Source organism: Barbus barbus (assembly GCF_936440315.1).
Source record: "Barbus barbus genome assembly, chromosome: 8".
Classification (NCBI taxonomy): domain Eukaryota; kingdom Metazoa; phylum Chordata; class Actinopteri; order Cypriniformes; family Cyprinidae; genus Barbus; species Barbus barbus.
In genome coordinates, this window is record NC_136736.1 from 5411467 (window position 1) to 5430466 (window position 19000).

The window sequence follows — 19000 nt, forward strand, 5'->3', positions numbered from 1 at the left end:
AATCCATACAATTCATACCTCTAGTCTATACAGGATTTAAAGGATTTAAAGTGTGGACAATGGTATATTCTCTTGATATGATATATTTATAAGCTTCAGCTCATTTTGCTGGATGTCCATTCTGTTCACACACATTTTATTGGGTTTTCTTTACATATTGACTACGAATATGAATTACTGCCAAATAAAAGGAGACCTTTAAAAGTCAAAAGTCTTTTTTGCTCTCTTCATCTTTCTTTCTCACTATAACTCTCACGGGAGGGTTTGTCCTTGGTCAATGATTATTACATTTTCAGCACTCCACAGAATTTACCAATTTTATTTGAGAAGCAAGCATTCCAGAATGAAAAAAGCACCCAAAACGAAATGGAGAAACGGTATTACTAACAAACTAAATAGCATACCTAAAAATATTCAGCCTAAAATATAAGCCAGCCTACTCTGTGGTTTAAATAAGCATAAAACACCCTTCACTGTTCAGTTACTTATTGTTCACTCTACAATTGCTATTCAGTGAGTAGAATGGTAGGACCAGACATGATGTTGTCTAGAGAGAATCAATTGGATAAATGGATTAAATACCAAAATAAAGCCATTCTGAATGTGAGTTTGATAAAACAGTGTCTAAATGGCCATTTCACTAATGCAATATAAAAAGTGATGCTGACTTAACTTAAAAAAAAAAAATATATGAAACTCGTTGCTTTAAAATTATTAAGTAAATAATAATAAAATAAAATAAAAAGTTAAGTGACAATTGACAATTCACTTAACTTATACTTTTTTTATTATTAATTACTTAATAATTTTAAGGCAATGAGTTGACTTTAAGTTAAGTCAACTTATCACTTTTTACAATGTACTGTAAAAAAAAAGTGTTTCAAGTTGTTTCAAGTTAAAATAATTTGTTACCCCACTGACTTAAATTTTTTTAGTTTAGTCAGCTTGAAATTTTAAGATACTCAATGTTAATTTAAGGGACAACTGGAATATTTTAGTTGACTAAACTAAAAAATTTTAAGTCAGCGGGGTAACAAATTATTTTAAGATGAAACAACAATTTTATTTTTTATTTTTACAGTGATTACAGCAGTTAGCCACAGCCCCCAAATTCGGCATTCAGGAGTGCAGATATTTGCCCCAAACACAATGAAATATTTTACTTTTGTGAAACTTTGCTTGTTTTGCTTGGTTGAGTCTGCGTGCTGCTTGATGACACACAATATTTCATAAATAGGCTTCTTGGTTACTTATTTAAAAAAAAACAAAAAAGTTTAGAAAATGTTTATCCCACTGCATTGCTGTGAAACCCCCGTTTTGGAACGTTTGTTTTTGAAATAACATGAATTGATGAATCATCACCAAGAAATGAATATGGTAATTTGTGATATTTACCACTGTGGGCTCTGTTTTTTTTTTTCTTTTGCTTAGATGAAGCAAAGCTTACCTTCTGATCGTGGCTGTAGGCCAATGCCCAGTCCTCCTGTGTGTGATGGAAAAGAAGACTTAAGACAAAGAAGTTCAAGCGGTACTTCTGATAACTGGCACCTTCATCTGAGCTGATGAGAACACTGCTTTCAAACTCTGGGTCAGTCAACACCATTATCTGAGAAACAAACAGAAAAGCACAAAGGTTAACCCTGTAAAGTCTGACATATAAGTACAAAGAAGAATATGGATTGGAGTTACTCCAAACTCCAAAAGAGGCTCACAATTACAACAAAATAAAATTTGGTGCAGTTGCTGATATTGATAAGACAAAACAGTGGCGTGTAATGTAAACCAATGAGATCTTTATAACAGTATAGCAGTCCATTCACAGAAAATACATATAAATATCAGTTGCCACTATATCTCCCTAAAATATATATTATAAGGATGATATTTAAATGCTTAGTTTTACGATCAAAGCTCAGTGGTTTTTTTTTATTGTTAGAGGCAAACCTTTAGTGCAGCGCAATGCAATGGTGATTAAGACACAAGCAAATAAACATTCCTCAAAAGCCTGATGTATCATATTTGACGCTCATTTTAACATGATTTTTTTTCTAAACATCAGTCCAGTAAGTGTTCATCTTGAAATATTACCAACAATCTCAAAGTTATTCACAGCAAAAAGACACATGTACTATGACCTGAAGGTGTATATCTTTAGAATTATACAAAAAGACCTTCTTCTAAAAATTTATATATATCAATTATGATACAGTAGGGTGTGTTAAACAGAAAAAAAGAATGGCAAAAGAGGCTTAGAGAGTGTTTGAATGAAGCCCACTAGCTGACCTGCTGAGTAAAAGCAATTACTATCCATAACATTTTAGACATTTTAGTTTTAAAAATTCTTAGTGAAATTGCTGCACCCTGCACCTTTACTCAATCAACTCCATTTAAAGGAACATTTCACACAAACAATATAATCCCCTCTGTATGACTTCTTCCATGTAATTTAGATTTTTAGGTGAACTATTCCTAGGCTTTAGACCACCAACTAAAGCTAACTAAAGCTCATACTAGGTCAAGATTGGCCATTGCTTCCATTCTAAATTGAATAATAATGAGAGTGAGCTAACTACAGTAGTTCTACTTCAGCAATGACCTTGGCTTAGTTTCCAAGCTCCTCTTAAATTGATTCTGGTTATATGTATGCACAGAGGAAAATCTGTGGATGGGCATAGCGTTTAATTAAAACAGATGCAAAACTCTTCTGGCAGTGAACATATTGCAGTATGGAAAGCATTTCTTTTTATGCCCTTGTTTGACTGGGCTGTTGCATCTGATCTCAGTGATAATTAAAGGGTAAGTACGTCTGCCTGCTCGTTAAATGGGCTCGCACCTGAATGCCAGGCACCATGTTCACTGTCATTCAAGGTTTGTACAGTGCTAAAAACAGTTGCAGACATTTTCATTATGGATTTTTACTGCTTGAAAAAATACAACAATGTCTTGGATGTTTAAATGGAGCCTAATAGGCTCTAAAGCATTTCAGAGCACATTAATTTAAGCATGCACACTTACGGTTGACATCTAGACGTGACAATATTTAGCAAGCAAACTGTGAAACATAAGCTCGAGACCTCCCCAATTCTATCATCTCGCTCTTTCTCTTACCTCCATCCACCCTAAATGTAAACGGCTGTTTTCTTCCCTCAACTGGATTTGAATTGGAAAAACAGTGGTGCATTTGTCACTGACAAAAATCCCACCCTTCTCTCCACAAGCTTTAACTACGAATCCTCCGGGGCGGTGATTTAGATAAATAGTTTTTCATTAAGCGCCAATAAACAACCAGCCGAAACGCAGCTAGGATTTTGTTGGCCTGGGCTCCTGATTTTTACTGTTCATTATCGTTATAAGAAGATGGAAAGAGGCCCCTTGTGTCTGCTGGTGTCTTTGGGCTTGTCAGATGCAATTCTTAGATTTTAGGGTGTAATCATTTTCCGTAATAGTGAATTGGGTAACCGTGTTTGTTACCAAAGGGAAATGATTTTTCACTTTGAGTCCCTTATCGAAGTTTTATAGAAATAACTTGTACATTTCTAGAACTTAACTAATAGTAGATTTTTATAATGATGCCATACACTGTAAAAAAAAAAAATAATTCCAAATATATATATATAAGACAAAACCAGCATTAAAATAAAGTAAAATAAATAAATGCAAAATCAATATGTTCCTTATTTTATTGACCTCGCTTACAATTAAAGTTTTTGTTTTTTTATTTGTGTTGTTGAAGAACCAGGATTCCTACAATCTTGGAAAACATGAATATATGAGGGAATATTAAATGTATGATTTCTAGACATCTCAAGGGCAATATATTAAAAGCACATCATAGACCCGTTGAAACCAATGGAGCTATGATCAATTTAGGCTTACGACGCTTTTGTGAAATGCAGCCCTTGATGTTAAAGGTTCTTCACTTCATTTTTAAGAGTGTACTGTACATACTGGACTATTTTACTTGACAAAGGTCTCATAGAGCTAAGCGTTACATGCTTGCGCCAGCAATTCCCATTTTACCCTGGAGATTAAATTAAGGGGCGGAGATCTTCACCCTTTACTGATGTAATATATGGATATTGGATTGACTGTAATGAACGAGTTAGAAAGTTCCAAAATTGCAAAAGTTTGCTACTTTTTTGGTATGCAAGACAGAATATTCTATAGTTCATATGCGTATATGGATCACTGTCAGATAACATGCTATAGAGCTGTAACCTTCTGACTGTTTCATTAGTCAGTCGCAGTTTTCACACATTTTCAATTTCATCTTATCAGACAAAACAGTCTACGGACGTGCTAAAATAACACACAGATTGGCTTGCAGCACCGATAATCATTTATGATGTTGTGGGTGCAACAAAATGAGTTACTTCACAAAACAGACTTCACAGTATATTTAGATCTGCCCGTGTTAATAGCAGGTGTAAATGTGGCCGATGGGTCACGACTGGGCTGTAAAGCCAGGAAAATCTTTGGACAGACAGATACTGATTAAGCATTAGCACATAATTCAGTTTTCAAGCCACCAGAACATGATAACTGTGAACAAATGTTTCTCCGCTGAATAAAGGAGTGAAGAGAGTTGCGAAGCACAATCATTAGGGTTGAGGGATCCCTGTTATCTGCCGGCACCCAGACGGCTAGCATCCCGCAAGCTAATCTACATGCAGCACACAGTTAACGGCCCACACGTAGCCTCCCGCCGATGAATGAGATTGGCGTCAGCGCCGGGCGAGCAGTGTAAACAGCAGGAAAAGGACACAAAGTCTCAAATTAATCATGTCATGGCTGATCAACTGCGTTTTATAACAAATAGAGTGGTGGAAATATAAACAGGCTCATTTGTCGGCGATCTTCGCATCAGCATGTAATCTCGTCTCCATCGAGAGTGCTAAAAGAGCCGCGCGCAAAGCACTTTGGATTCCTGGCAAGTTCCCATTTAAGAGCTCAGGCAGAGCTGCAGAAATGTCATGCCCATCTCTCAAATTGAAAAGTGTTGTGCTAAAGGTTAGGCCTAAACTTAGCCCTATTTGAAAATAGCCATGGGATCTGCCAGAGTCAATCCTTCTCTCTGGAATGGGACTGTGTTTGTCCACATAGTCAGGGAAATAAGCTGACGCATTAATCCAGTTTGTGCACATAGCCTCTAAACAACAACAATACCTTCAGCTGATGCACGCTGTGCGCATCCATTGTGCACTTACAGTTCACAAAAGCAGAGGTAAACAAACATCCAGGGCTTTTCAAAAGAGACCATCCATCTGTTCTGATGGGAAATTGTACTAATGGGACCCATGAACAGTCTGAGGGCAGATGGGGACGAAAGTTTAAGAGATGCTTGAAGGACTAGTATGATGCTGTGTTTTTTTGGGATATTGATGGGCTGACTGTACATTTTAATCAGCATGGAGATGTATTGTATTGATCAAAAATGTCAGTAAAGGCATTTCTAATGCTACAAAAGATTTCAAATAAAGAATCTATATTTAAAAGGAATTCATCTAAAATATCTTAAACTGTGTTCCGAAGACGAACAAATCTTTTACGGGTTTGGAACGACATGGGGGTAAGTGATTAATGACAAAATTTTCATTTTGGGCGGAGTATCCCTTTAATTAAGCAGCACCAATTTCAGCAAATAATAATAATAAGAAACAATTCTTGAGTATCACATCAGCATATTAGAATGATTCCTGACAGCAAATAAATGTTCTTTTGAGCTTTCTATTCAAATAAACCTGCAAAAAAAGTATAATGGTTTCCATAAAAATATTACAACTTAATTTATAAATATTAAGCAACTGTTTTCAACATGGATAATAATAAGACATGTTTCTGGATCACTAAATCAGCATATTAGAATGATTTCTTTCTTATTTATTTTATTTTTTCAAACTTTCTATTCTACGAATCCTAAAAGATTTATCCTGAAAACTGGACTAATGGCTACTAAAAATTCAGCTTTATAAATATACAATATTCAATTGTTTTATCAAATAAATGCAGTCTTGGTGAGCATTATGTAATTATCAAATTAACATTATGAAAGAAATGTTTCAAATGTTTTATTCAGAATTTTTCTTTAAAGTTTCCTTAATGAGAACAAATAAATAAATAAATAAAACTTTTAATAACAATCTGCATTAAGATCTGAACATTTTAACATAACTGGACATAATTATTTTGGACGACATCTGATAATAAAATGTTAAAATATTTAACAAATAACTACATTATAATAATATGATATAATATAATAATGTAGCATGCATCAGCTTTCTACATGGTTTAGGTGTGATTTTGGTCCATTATTCTAAGCAGAATTGCTCCAGGTTGTTCAGGTTAGTCACTCCTTTAGTGACTTTTAGTAAATTTTTTGTAGGCTGCTGGAAAGCAGAAAAATAAATAAATATTTAAAAATAACCAGCTTTGTTTGAAGTAGGGGAACATGGAGTCTCTCAAAGGGAAGAAAACAGAGAATAAGAGGCTGTAGGCGTCTTACCTTTCTCTTGTTGGTGGGGCAGACATAGAGGTAACTCAAAACGGTCTTGACTCCCACTTTATCATTCAGCCTCTCATAAGTGCTGCCATAATCTGTTGATCTGCAAATAGAAGCAAAATTCTCAAAATGGTATTCAGAATGCATTTCTTTGTGTTGTTTGTGTGTGTAGATAGCAATGCTCCAGTCATGACCTGGCCAAAATTAATACATTCTCCAGCAAAATGAATCTAGATCGGAATTTGCAGACCTCAGCTGAACTCAAACGATTGAACAGATTTCAGCAAATTCAATTCTTAAGAGTGTTTCACAGTTTTTTGTTCTTTTTCCTGGCTATGTATATTTCCCTGATCCTCAGCGATGAGCAGAAAAGCTTGCTAAAACAAGCACAATCTGCTGAGCATATGCTGAGCAATTCTGCCTTGTTCTACAGACAGCAAAACTAACATCATCCTGCAACCCCTGGGCATAACAGTGACAACTGATCCAGAGAATACACTGACTTGTTTAGAAAGGCTAATGATATTTACAGTCTTGCAATGCAGACATGAGTATGGACGGCAGTTGACATGTTCCTAACAATGAGTCTACTGAATGAACTCTACATTTCTGACGTAAGTAGTATGAAAGTATTTTAGTGCTGGGAATGCTGTCTAGCATGAGCTGCTAATGCACGATGACATCAGAGGCGCTGAGAGGTGTTTATACTCTTTGTTGCATTCAAAACAACAGGTGCTAGTACTAAGAAAATACACTGTAAAACATCCATAAAATAGGGCAAAATAGACTGTATTCATTAAAAAAATGCATTGCAGGTGTTTTACCTGTACTTTGAATATTGACATGTATTCGTTTACATGCCATACAGTGTAACAGCAAAATAAAATAAATAAATAAAATGAAAAATATATTTATATATTTTTTATAATAATAAAAAAAAAAAAACCCAACAATAACCATGTATATACTTTCATACAAACATGCATAATTTTGTGTATAATTGTATATTGGGTAAGTAAAAAAGGTCAGTAATATAACGAAGGATGATGATGAAGTTTAAGGATGAAAACGCTTTGCAAGTAACTTGCAATTTTATGTTTCAATAAAAATACTGTATAAATTAAACTTTGAGAGAGAGAGAGAGAGAGAGAGAGAGAGAGAGAGAGAGAGAGAATTTAAAAACATCTCTAAATCTCTTAAAACCAAACATAATCCTCTGAATATGAAAAGATATTACCAAAAAAAACCAAACAAACAAAAAAAAGCACTTCTAATATTTGATGTTCTGGAAAGAGACCCACAGTTCTTCTGTCAACTCTCCAAAATCCACTTCCTGTACCTGAGATGAGAGCTTAATGGAGAGTTTTTGGAGGTCTCACATTACTTTGCGATTTCCTTTTCTTGATCTCGCTCTCCCCTCCAACCCCTTGTTTTATCTCACCAACTCTGTCTTGTTATTCCTGCCATCTCTATTTTTGCTTCCACCTCTCTTTTTCTCCTGAGCGTTGCCTATTTCAGCTGAGTAAAATTTGCCTGTGGCCCATGTCACGCCCACCAATTTCTCTCTCCTCTTCAGCCTCTTCGTGGGAACATAACGTTGGTTAACACTACATGCACACGTATACTTGCTATTTAAGCCTTAAAGGAAACGTTCACCCAAAAATATCAATTCTGTCATCATTTCCTCAACCGCATGTCGCTCCAAACCACACCTATGACTTTCTTTCCTCCGAGAAACACAAAAGGTGAATTTTTGAATAATATACTGGCCTGATTCTTTCAAAATAACTGACAACTTTTGTGTTCCAAGTCTCACAAAAACTACATGCCATATGGAAATGTAATCTATGGCATACATTGTCTTATATCAAGAGTGATATTGGCATATATGTTACCTATAAGGCGATGTATAATTTTCAAATATGTACATTCTAAAAGTAAGTGAAGATAGGTTTATAACATATATACAATCAACATATCAAAATTTGTATCTGTACAAATGTTATTAATATCTATATTATGATTTTATACAGTATTATACTGTATGTAGCAACCATGTATGTCAACAATATTTTATTTACAAGTTTACTAAAACAACAAACATATTTGTTTTTATATGTTCATATAATAATTGTATATATTTTAAATATACACGTGTCATTTATTTCCAAAATGTGTTACACATAAACATACATGTTAATACGTGGTTTCTTATTTCAATAACTTGTTTCGATTTCTACTAGGTTTCATTATATGTTTTTAATTCATATGCCAATATATGTCATGTATGGATATTTAATATAGATACATAAATTTCATTTGCGTATCATGTGAGGAACTGAGACCTAAATTCATGACTGAAAGCTGCTGTTTGCAAGAGTTAAGAAGTAGCGAGTAGCAACCTCTGATTCATGAATGAATCATTCTTTTGAATTGGATCTTTTCGTTTAATCATTTCAAAACCAGTCGGATTAATTCATAGACTCATTACCTCATTTGTCACACAAGCTACAGTATGGCTTTAAAGGACTTGAAATATTCAACAAATATACTTCTATGATGTTTTTATGGTGCTTTTTCATTCTCTTTGAAGCTTCTTCCTTCGTTCTTTGCCAGAAAACAGATGACTCAGTGAATTTGGCCTCTAAAACGCCACATACGATTACGGATGCTTTTGTTAAACTTTACCAACAAGTTAAAGTTGAAAAATATCACACATGACAGCCGCACAAGACAAACTTTCAAATTTCTTTGAAAGGCCCGGCTTTTCAAGTCTGAATAATTTAGTAGGAGAAATTAGATGTTAGCCAACACAAACCTCCCGAAGCTCTAATACTTCTCCATCACGTCAGCTTGCTGTTCGCAGCAATAGTCCACAGATGATAGTGTTTTCAACACCATCACTGACTCCACACCAAAGTGACAGTCTCAGAAACGCAAACGGAGGCACATCCCACACACCGCTTCCAAACAGACGCAATCTAATTTGAGGCACCATGGAGGATTCCCATTTTCCATCGCTCAATTCCTTTTTGCCTCTTCCCAGGAGCGGGTCCCCACACCAATAGGGCAGTATAGTTTTCAGTGAAATTATAATGGAATCTTCCCTATATACTATTTTATTCTGGGGTGGCAGCAAAATAAAGGCACAAGGATTATTCACAGTAAAGAGACCGTAACTTCATCTAGATATTACCAAAAGGCAAAGGTGAAGTGAGAGGTAAACAAAGGAAATATATACAGTAAACTCCAACCAGGGCTGAAAGAGTATATGCTGTAAAATGGCAGAAATGTATTAGCAGTTTTTATTTTTTTTTACTACACAGTTTATGCATGAATCTGTATTCAGAGACAAAATGAATGTAACATTTTGCTTTGAATCCATCAACTTGATTATTATTATTATTATTGTTGTTGTTGTTGTTTTTATTATAAGGATGTACACATCTTTATGACACTCCACCCCAAATAAGATAGATGATGATAATAATAATAATAGTAGTAGTAGTAGTACACAGTAGTACAAGATAAAGAAAACGAAGCACAGTAGTAGCTCATAATATCTTGTCTTATCATAAGCCTCTAATTTAAGAAGACTGAGGTGGATCATATTTTTACAGTAATATCATGACATTCTGAAAAAATAATGTTCATAATGTTCATGATAGCAGTATCATTATTTTTATGATGTCAGACGACACAGGAGTTGAATTATGAAAGCATGAGCCGTTAAGAGTAACCTGCTATAAGTGGTGTGACGCTTTCCTGCATTTGTACATCGTTCTTTTTACCCTAGTGACAAGAGAATCCAGCTGAAATCAACAGGGATCAACTCGATCCTGCCAGAGAAAACTGTCCGCAATTATAGTTTAGCATCTGTCCTTATAATATTTTCCTTGCACACAGTTAAAAAAGATGTGGTTTGTCATGTTATTCAATTATTTAATTCCCACCAGAAGAGCTCCGTCGAGATGACTGGTATAATTATGTTTATACACCTGCTCGCGAGTTTGGAGAATTGCGTCTGGGACTTTAGAAAACCATTAAGAATAACCGAACAGTAGGTTAGGAGAAAAACACAAGTCGGAGACTTAAAAGACCAATAAAAGCATATGCCTGAAGCTGGGGCAACATTAACACAGCCTAAAAACCCAGCATGGACCTTTCCAGGAGAGAAATTAATGCAGCATCGAATCCCAGAGTGAATTTAAGGTCAGAAAATAAAAAGAGACTTTGTTCTGCGGTGGCACATGTGCGAATGTTTCACACTGAAAGCCACAGAGACGGGCACACTTTAGTGAAGCACAGGCAATGGCTGGAAGGTACATTTTGCGTCTCATATGGTAACGCTGTACTTCAACTTCCATTTTCACGTTGAAGATTGGAAACTATCTAAAGCACATCTGGGAAATATGGCATGTTAACAGAAAAATCTGTTGGTGTTCTACAATGTGGAGATACGCATTGCCAAGATGTGATTTCCAGCGTTTGACCACAATCCATCTTTGTTTCTGTGAAAATGGGTTTAGTCCCCCGAATCCAGAGCTGCATGCCAACATGAAACTCAACTGGACATACACTTCAGTGAGCGGAGGAAAAGTGCAGGAGAGGGGGACGAAGACATGAAGAGAACCTGAAAATGAGAGGACTGGTGGCCAGGTATCACATCAGGGATTGTCTGTGAGGAGAAGCCAGATGGTGAGGCAGTAAAGTAGAACAATGTGGAGACATGTGCACCAGGCTCCAGGGATGGCGAGAACAATGAACACAAAAGAGAACTTCAAAAACAAGCCACCACCTCACCAAAAATTCAGCCAAAATAAACCCATAACGTTAACTGTTGTTTAAACAGTTCCTAAGTAACATGTGCATACAACACATATAAAAATGCATTTTGTTTGATATTTGTTTCTTTCATATGCGGAAACCTCTAGGTGTGTGAAATCACTTCACAAAATCCAGAGGAGCCTGACGTACCTCTGATGTGTGAATTGACCAGAACGGATATGCAAAACATCATTTATTTCTGGCGTCTAAAAAGGAAAAAGGGAGAATAAATGAGATTTGACTCTTTTCCTATAAATAACTAATTGCTATCAGTGATGAGCTTTCAAACCAGTTAGCCTTCAGTGCGTCATCAGAACAAACGCAGAAAAAGCAAAAAATAAATAAATAAACAGGTGGAGAGAGACTTTCAAATTGAGCTAAAATATTGATGGAGTCCAAATTATGGAAGAATTTCAAAATAAGTCAACGTCTGTATGACAGTGTCATGTATAAATTTGCATTAATGAAGAAGCAGTATTAATGTTCATAATGATCATAGTTTTATTTATAATCTCTTCCTCAGATTAGGGAGAAACTATATATATATATACTGAACATGTTATCATAAATTAAAACACAAACTACATTGCAGATTTGATGTATTATTTATTGTTACACTGTCTTATTGGGAAACAATGACAAAATACAGATGATATTTTTACAGATTTATCTTTTTTATATTTAATATTATAACAAACAGTTTAAATCCTAATAATAAATAATAATAAAATATGTTTTGTTTTTTACACTGGAAACGTCTGTTGTCTGCAGAAATTGACAGACAACTCTTTTGCCTAAAATATGTATATTTGGCTAAAATTACATTATATATTATACAATTATATTAATTATATATAAGGATGGGAGAAGACTTTTTTTAAAGATATGTATATTTTTATTCAGTAAGGATGCTTTAATCAAAAAGGATATTAAATACATTTCTAATGTTACAAATAAATGCTGTTTTTTTTTTTTTACTTTTGAACTATTCTCTAAACTATTCCTAAAAATATATATAAATAAACACAGGACAATCATTTTCAACTAATAATAATAATAATACGAAGAAGAAGAAAAAGAGAATACAGTTGTTTTTAAATAGAAAACAGTAATAAATATGTTGTTTTTCTTCTCACTGTTGCCAGGTCTAGAGTTCAATTACTGAAACTGTGAAAGATCTGGAAGTATAATTATATGTAATTATATTAATTTATATATAATGTTGGAGTAATGCTTTTTTAATAAATGTATATTTTTATTCAGAAAGGACACATTAACTTAATAAAAAAGGAGATTACATTTATAATGTTACAAATAAATTCTACTTCAAATAAATGCTGTATTTTGAACTTTCTATTCGCTAAAAAATGCTGAAAAAAAACTTACACAGGAAAACCATTTTCAACTAATAGTGATAATATTGATAAGAAAAAGAAGAAGAAGCTGTAATACACGTTTTTTTAGCTTCTTCTCCTCACTGTTGCCAGTTACAGAGTCCAATTAGTGAAATAGTGAAATATCTGGAAGTGCAGCATCGTCACTTCCAGCGCAGACACGATGTAGGGTGTTTGATCAATATTAATTTACACATCTGCCTGAATCCCCAACAGATGTTGTTTAGACCTGCGTGATTGTACCTAGAAAAACGGAAATGGTTCCTGAGAGCACACACAAAGATCTGCTTCACTGATGTCAGCTGGCAGCTAGTCTCGCGTAGCCAGACCTTGAGACTGACGGCTGAAGGTCTGGAATAGATGGCCGTTATCATTGGCCAAGGCCCGCCCATGAGGCCGTTTGACCGACATGTCAAACAACCAATCATAGTTTGTTTCATTTAGTGTCACGTTTTGGGGCGTGGAAATGTCGCCACAATAACAACCCGGTGTGTAAAACTCTCAGATGTATTTTAAAGATTCCATGCCGCGAACTTTAAATATTTCACATACTTTTGTAAATCCAGCGTTTAGTTGACCTGATAAGCGTTCGTCGTCACATTTGTAAACACGACGGCTTTCTTCTTTCGTGAGGGGGTTTGGCGCCACGGTATCTTTGTTTCCCAGCGAACCGAATATAAATGAGACACTCTCATGTTTCCAGAAAAGTGTCCCATATACATCAGACGTTTAGCCAACGTTCCGTGTGCGTGATGTCTGAGGCTGAGACTAGCTGGCCGCTGACCAGCAGATAGTGTCCATGTTTACTCTGATAACACCGGACAACAACACAGGAGAAAGAAAAAAAAACACAAAGGTGTAGAGAGCAGTGAAAAATGAAAGGAAGAAAGGGAAAGATACCTTTTGGATCAATCGCTTGACCTCATATTCCCCAGATGACTAAAACAAAAAGGATTTTGAATGGAAACAGTTTTTTTGCCTGAACTTATGCCAGTAAGACGAGACTGTAGAGAGAACAAAACCCTCTCTCTTTAGCAGCCCTGGGGTTGAAGTGAGCCTGGAGGACAGCAATACACATTCAGCAGGCTATTGTTTGGATGTGTGGGCACAAAGGCGGAAAGTGAGCTGAAACGCAGGGATGACGCATCACTGCCGACTTGAAGATCTTCTTGTGATATATTATGCCATTTGTGCTGGTTGAAGTCACTGGTGGAGGAAGTTTGTGTGTGAGGTGTAGGTTAATCTGACTCCAGGCTGCAGACGCTGACATAAATCAAGTGTCTGCACTGACAGACTACCTGTGCGGTGGTTTGGGGCAGAGAAACAAGACAGGAAGACAGGGAGGATTTGAACACAAACCTGTTACCGTCAACCTAACAACCGCTAGTGAGCCTGTTGTGTGTTTTACATTTACTGCGTGCGTGAACTAAATAAACGGTTATGTATAGGACCTCTATCTGCCGTTTACATCGATAGGTGGCAGCAAGTGACTATCTTTAAAAAGTCACTGAGCCACTGAATCAAGTAATTGATTTGTTCAAAAACACAAATTCATTCAAGAATGATACAAGTGACTGTGTTTGAGTGAGTCGTTGATTCATTCATTCAACCGATTTGTTCAAACACTTTGATTTATTCAGAAACAAAATACTGAAAGTACTACTGATACTTTCTGTTCCACTCTGACGTCTTGTTTAGATACTTTCTGCCCCTTATCTTCCAAGCCACCCCTTCTGCCCCTTGTCTATCTGATGTTCTCCAAAAACATCACTCTAAACTCAGGGCTGTGGAAAGGGTATGGCGCAAATCACAAAATCCTACTGACCTTAATTTATATCGATCACTCCTCTCTGACTTCTCTGCTATGTTCCCACTGCTAAAAAGACATGCTATCATGACAAAATTAACAACTCGCCTAACTCTCGCATGATCTTTAAAACATTTTCCTCCCTCCTTTGTCCTCCTCCTCCTTCATCATCTCTAACAGCTGACGACTTTGCCACATTCTTCATTAATAAAATTACAAACCTCACTGCACAATTTTCCACACCACAATCTATCAAACACATCTTACCAACAAACATACACTGGTTCACATCCTTCTCTCCACTCTTTCAGGCAGAAGTCGCTAAACTCATCCTTTCCAGTCATCCTACTACTTGTCCGCTTGATCCTATTCCATCTCATCTCTTTCAAGCCATTTCTCCTGCATTTGTACCTGCACTCACTCACATCGTTAACACATCCCTTCACACTGGAATTTTTCCCTCAGCATTTAAACAGGCTCGTATAACTCCACTTCTTAAAAAACCCACTCTTAACCCAACTCTTTTAGGGAACTATAGACCGGTTTCCCTTCTTCCTTTCATTGCAAAAACACTTGAACGAGTTGTGTTCAACCAAGTCTCTGTCTGTCTCACACAGAACTACCTCCTGGACAGTAACCAATCTGGCTTCAGAAGTGGACGTTCAACCGAAACTACCTTGCTTTCTGTTGTTGAAGCCCTAAGACTTGCAAGAGCGGCTTCCAAATCTTCATTACTTATCTTGCTGGATCTGTCTGCTGCTTTTGATACGGTCAACCATCCTCTTGTCAACCCTATTGTGAAAGGGCATCTCAGGAACCGCACTCCAGTGGTTTGAGTCTTACCTCTCTGATAGGTCCTTCAAAGTATCTTGGAGAGGTGAGGTATCCAAGTCGCAACATCTAGCTACTGGGGTGCCTCAGGGCTCAGTTCTTGGACCACTTCTCTTTTCTGTCTACATGGCATCACTAGGTTCTGTCATTCAGAAACATGGCTTTTCATATGATGGACCATCACCTTCAACTCAACCTAGCTATGACAGAACTGCTTGTAGTTTCAGCCAACCCATCGCTTCATCACAATCTCACCTTCCAGTTAGGCTCATCTACCATTACTCCTTCTAAAACAGCCAGAAACCTTGGAGTTGTGATTGATGATAAGCTGAATTTCTCAGACCCCATTGCTAAAACTGCCCGGTCCTGCAGATTTTCATTATACAATATTAAGAAGATCAGGCCCTTTCTCTCGGAACATGCAACACAACTCCTTGTTCAGGCTTTTGTTCTGTCCAGACTTGACTATTGCAATGGTCTTCCAGCCAATTCTATTAAACCTCTACAATTAATCCAAAATGCCGCTGCAAGATTAATCTTTAATGAGCCGAAAAGAATGCACGTCACGCCTCTGTTCATCAATTTGCACTGGCTACCAATAGCTGCTCGCATTAAATTCAAGGCATTAATGTTTGCCTACAGAACCACCACTGGCTCTGCACCCCTTTACCTAAATTCATTACTTCAGACTTATGTGCCCTCTAGAAGCTTGCGCTCTTCAAGTGAACGACGCATTATTGTGCCATCCCAAAGAAGCACAAAAACACTTGCACAGACCTTTTTCATTAACTGTTCCCATCTGATGGAATGACCTGCCCAACTCAATCCGAGCAGCCGAATCCTTACCCATCTTCAAGAAACGGCTAAAAACTCATCTGTTCCATCTTTACTTGACCCTCTAACTCTAGCACTCTCTATTCTAATTTTATTTGATCTATATGTATTTTTATTTAAAAAATAAATAAATGAATAAATAAAATAATAATTATCTGTACTGCGTTAGGCTAACCAAGACTTGTAATAGCACTTGCACGTTGTTGCTCTTTTGTTGGTTTTGAATGCTTCTCATGTCCTCATTTGTAAGTCACTTTGGATAAAAGCGTCTGCTAAATGACTGAATAAATAAATAAAATACTATTGACTGTGTTACATGCAGCTGGAGATATCGGTTTAAGATGTCAGTTATTCAACATTAATTTATTGTTTTTAATGTGATTACCTGCATGTGATGTTGCTTAGTGCTGTCAAACGATTAATCGCGATTCATCGCATCCAAAATAAAAGTTTTTGTTTACATAATATATGTGTGTGTACTGTGTATATTTATTATGTATATGTAAATACACACTCATACAGTATATATTTGTAAAATATTTACTTGTATTTACATGTATATATCTATATAATTTATATTATATATAAATATATTTAATATACAAATATAACATTTTTCTTAAACATATACATGCATGTATGTGTATTTATATACATAATAAATATACACAGTACACACACATCTTATATAAACAAAAACTTTTATTTTGGATGTGATTAATTGCAAAACAATCATGCTGCTTTTTAGTTTTGTGGATTATTTTTAACTCCAGGATTCTTTGATGAATAGCTTGAAAGAGCAGCATTTATATAAAATACTTACTATGTTATTTTTTGTCAGTCTTTACTCTATTTACTGTCAGTTTTGTTCTATTTAATGTGCCTTTGCTGAATAAAAGTATTAATTAACTCTTTCTAATTTCAGCACCATATGTGGAGTGATACCTCACACTGTGAAGCTTGCTGAGACTATTTTTACCTAATAGATTTTAAAAGAAAGAAAAAGCCCCTAGGCTTTCATTAAAAATAAGGACTAGAGCCACGGGGACAGAGATTTCACAGAGACTTGGGGGTGAGCTCTATTGACTTATGCCAGTAAGAAACCTAATATCCCACCCAGAACATATTAGCAACTGCCTAAAAATGTCAAGGAACAACCAAGCACCACCTTAGTCTGTTCGAAATGACTGGTGTTGTTTCTTGATGATGCCACTGGGGGCAGATGAATATTAAAGGAGAATAACAGTGATGGGAGACAAGACTGAAACTCTGAGTGACACTTGATGCCGTCTGACAGCTAGAACATGTTGTGATATAAAGACTAAAAGCCTCCTGAAGACTCTTGCTCAGAGTGTCTCTGTATAGATCCCTACAGTTATTATCTCACTGCTATTATGTACATGTTGTTTGGAAAACTTTGGCAATGACTGTTAGCACCACACTGTCAGGATAGAATATTTGCACTGGAGTAACACACGACCTTTGTTAATTTTAAATCCTGTTGTTGTATCACTGCAGTTCCATCAGAGCTCAACCAGACCTGACTTCACACCCAGATGCATGACTAAAAGTTTTATGATGCCTATGAAAACCCATTCTGCTAAGTCGCACACCACAGATGAGACGAGGAGAGAAGAGAGAGTGAAACAGGAGGACGGAGACATGACGGATGTGTTTGCTATCACGGAATCCGAGGAAAAGGCAGCAAATAAAATTTTCATAATCTGAATTTCATCAGCAAGCTCATCTTTGTGGGAGGAGAGCTTTTGTACTCGCTGCCATTGTGTTTAATTCTGGAGCATTAAAAATAACACTTCTACATCAAAACTATAATAAAATATAATATAAATATATAATAAAATATTACAAATTTTTATGAAAAACAACAATAATAAAAAATATTAGTATTAATAATAATGTAAAAATATTTCATAAGTATGCTTTAGTACTAATAGTTTTAAAACTAAAATTATTGAAAATAATTAATTGAATTAAAGCTGTGCGTGTGTGTGTGTGTGTGTGTGGTGCGCGTGTGTGTGTGTGTGTGTGACATGATCAAATAATCAAATGACATGAGCAAATAATACAATGGCAAGCCTAAACTAAAAGTAAAATGAAAACTGATAAATATTTAAAACAAAAATAATAGACATGACATTAGCAAATAATAAAATTACTAGCACCTAAAATTAAAATTAAAACTGATAAATAAATACATAAATAAATAAATAATAAAAATGAAAACTGAAAAGCTAATTCAAAATATTAATAAATACCATAATATAATAATAAAAAGACACTTTACCAAATACAGTGAAAAAGATTGTATTACATTTAACAAAAAAATAAGTTTATTGCTTTATTGAAAATACCTGGACATTACAACTAGGTGTGTCCCCGACTAAGGATTTTCATAGTCGAATTGGGATTTTCAAATCATGCCGATAGTCGACTGATAGACGAATCATATGTTTGGGGGCGGGGCAAAATACATTACCAAGAGTCAAGTAGTCAGACATTCAACAGTCATAAATACTGACGTTAATCACACAGAGAAAATGTGTAACGGGCGCCTCGGAGATACAAATGCTTTGTGTTTTGATTAAAAGCATTAAACGTCAGCGAAACCCAAAGAATTAACAACATTTTTTTTACAGTAGTGCTCTCATTATAACGTTATGTATTGTAGGCTATATGACAGTAGTTATTAATGTTCTGCTTTTCTTTCATTGCAAAGAAAACCGGTAGTTCTATGTGAAATCAGACATTGAGCACCCCCATATAGCCAAAATGACATTATCATAA

General features: G+C 35.6%; 1 protein-coding gene across 1 annotated transcript in view; it reads right to left on the bottom strand.

The window, feature by feature from the left end:
* Window positions 1-19000, bottom strand: part of LOC306873764 (VPS10 domain-containing receptor SorCS3-like) — a gene marked incomplete at its 3' end in the record, with an annotated part of 216402 nt that overhangs the window by 85407 nt on the left and 111995 nt on the right. The window contains exons 3-4 of the mRNA XM_079423246.1: window positions 6506-6605; window positions 1396-1606 (exon numbers count right to left, since the gene is read on the bottom strand). Of these exons, the coding sequence (XP_079279372.1) occupies window positions 1396-1606; window positions 6506-6605 (311 nt within the window). The remainder of the gene's footprint in view (window positions 1-1395; window positions 1607-6505; window positions 6606-19000) is intronic.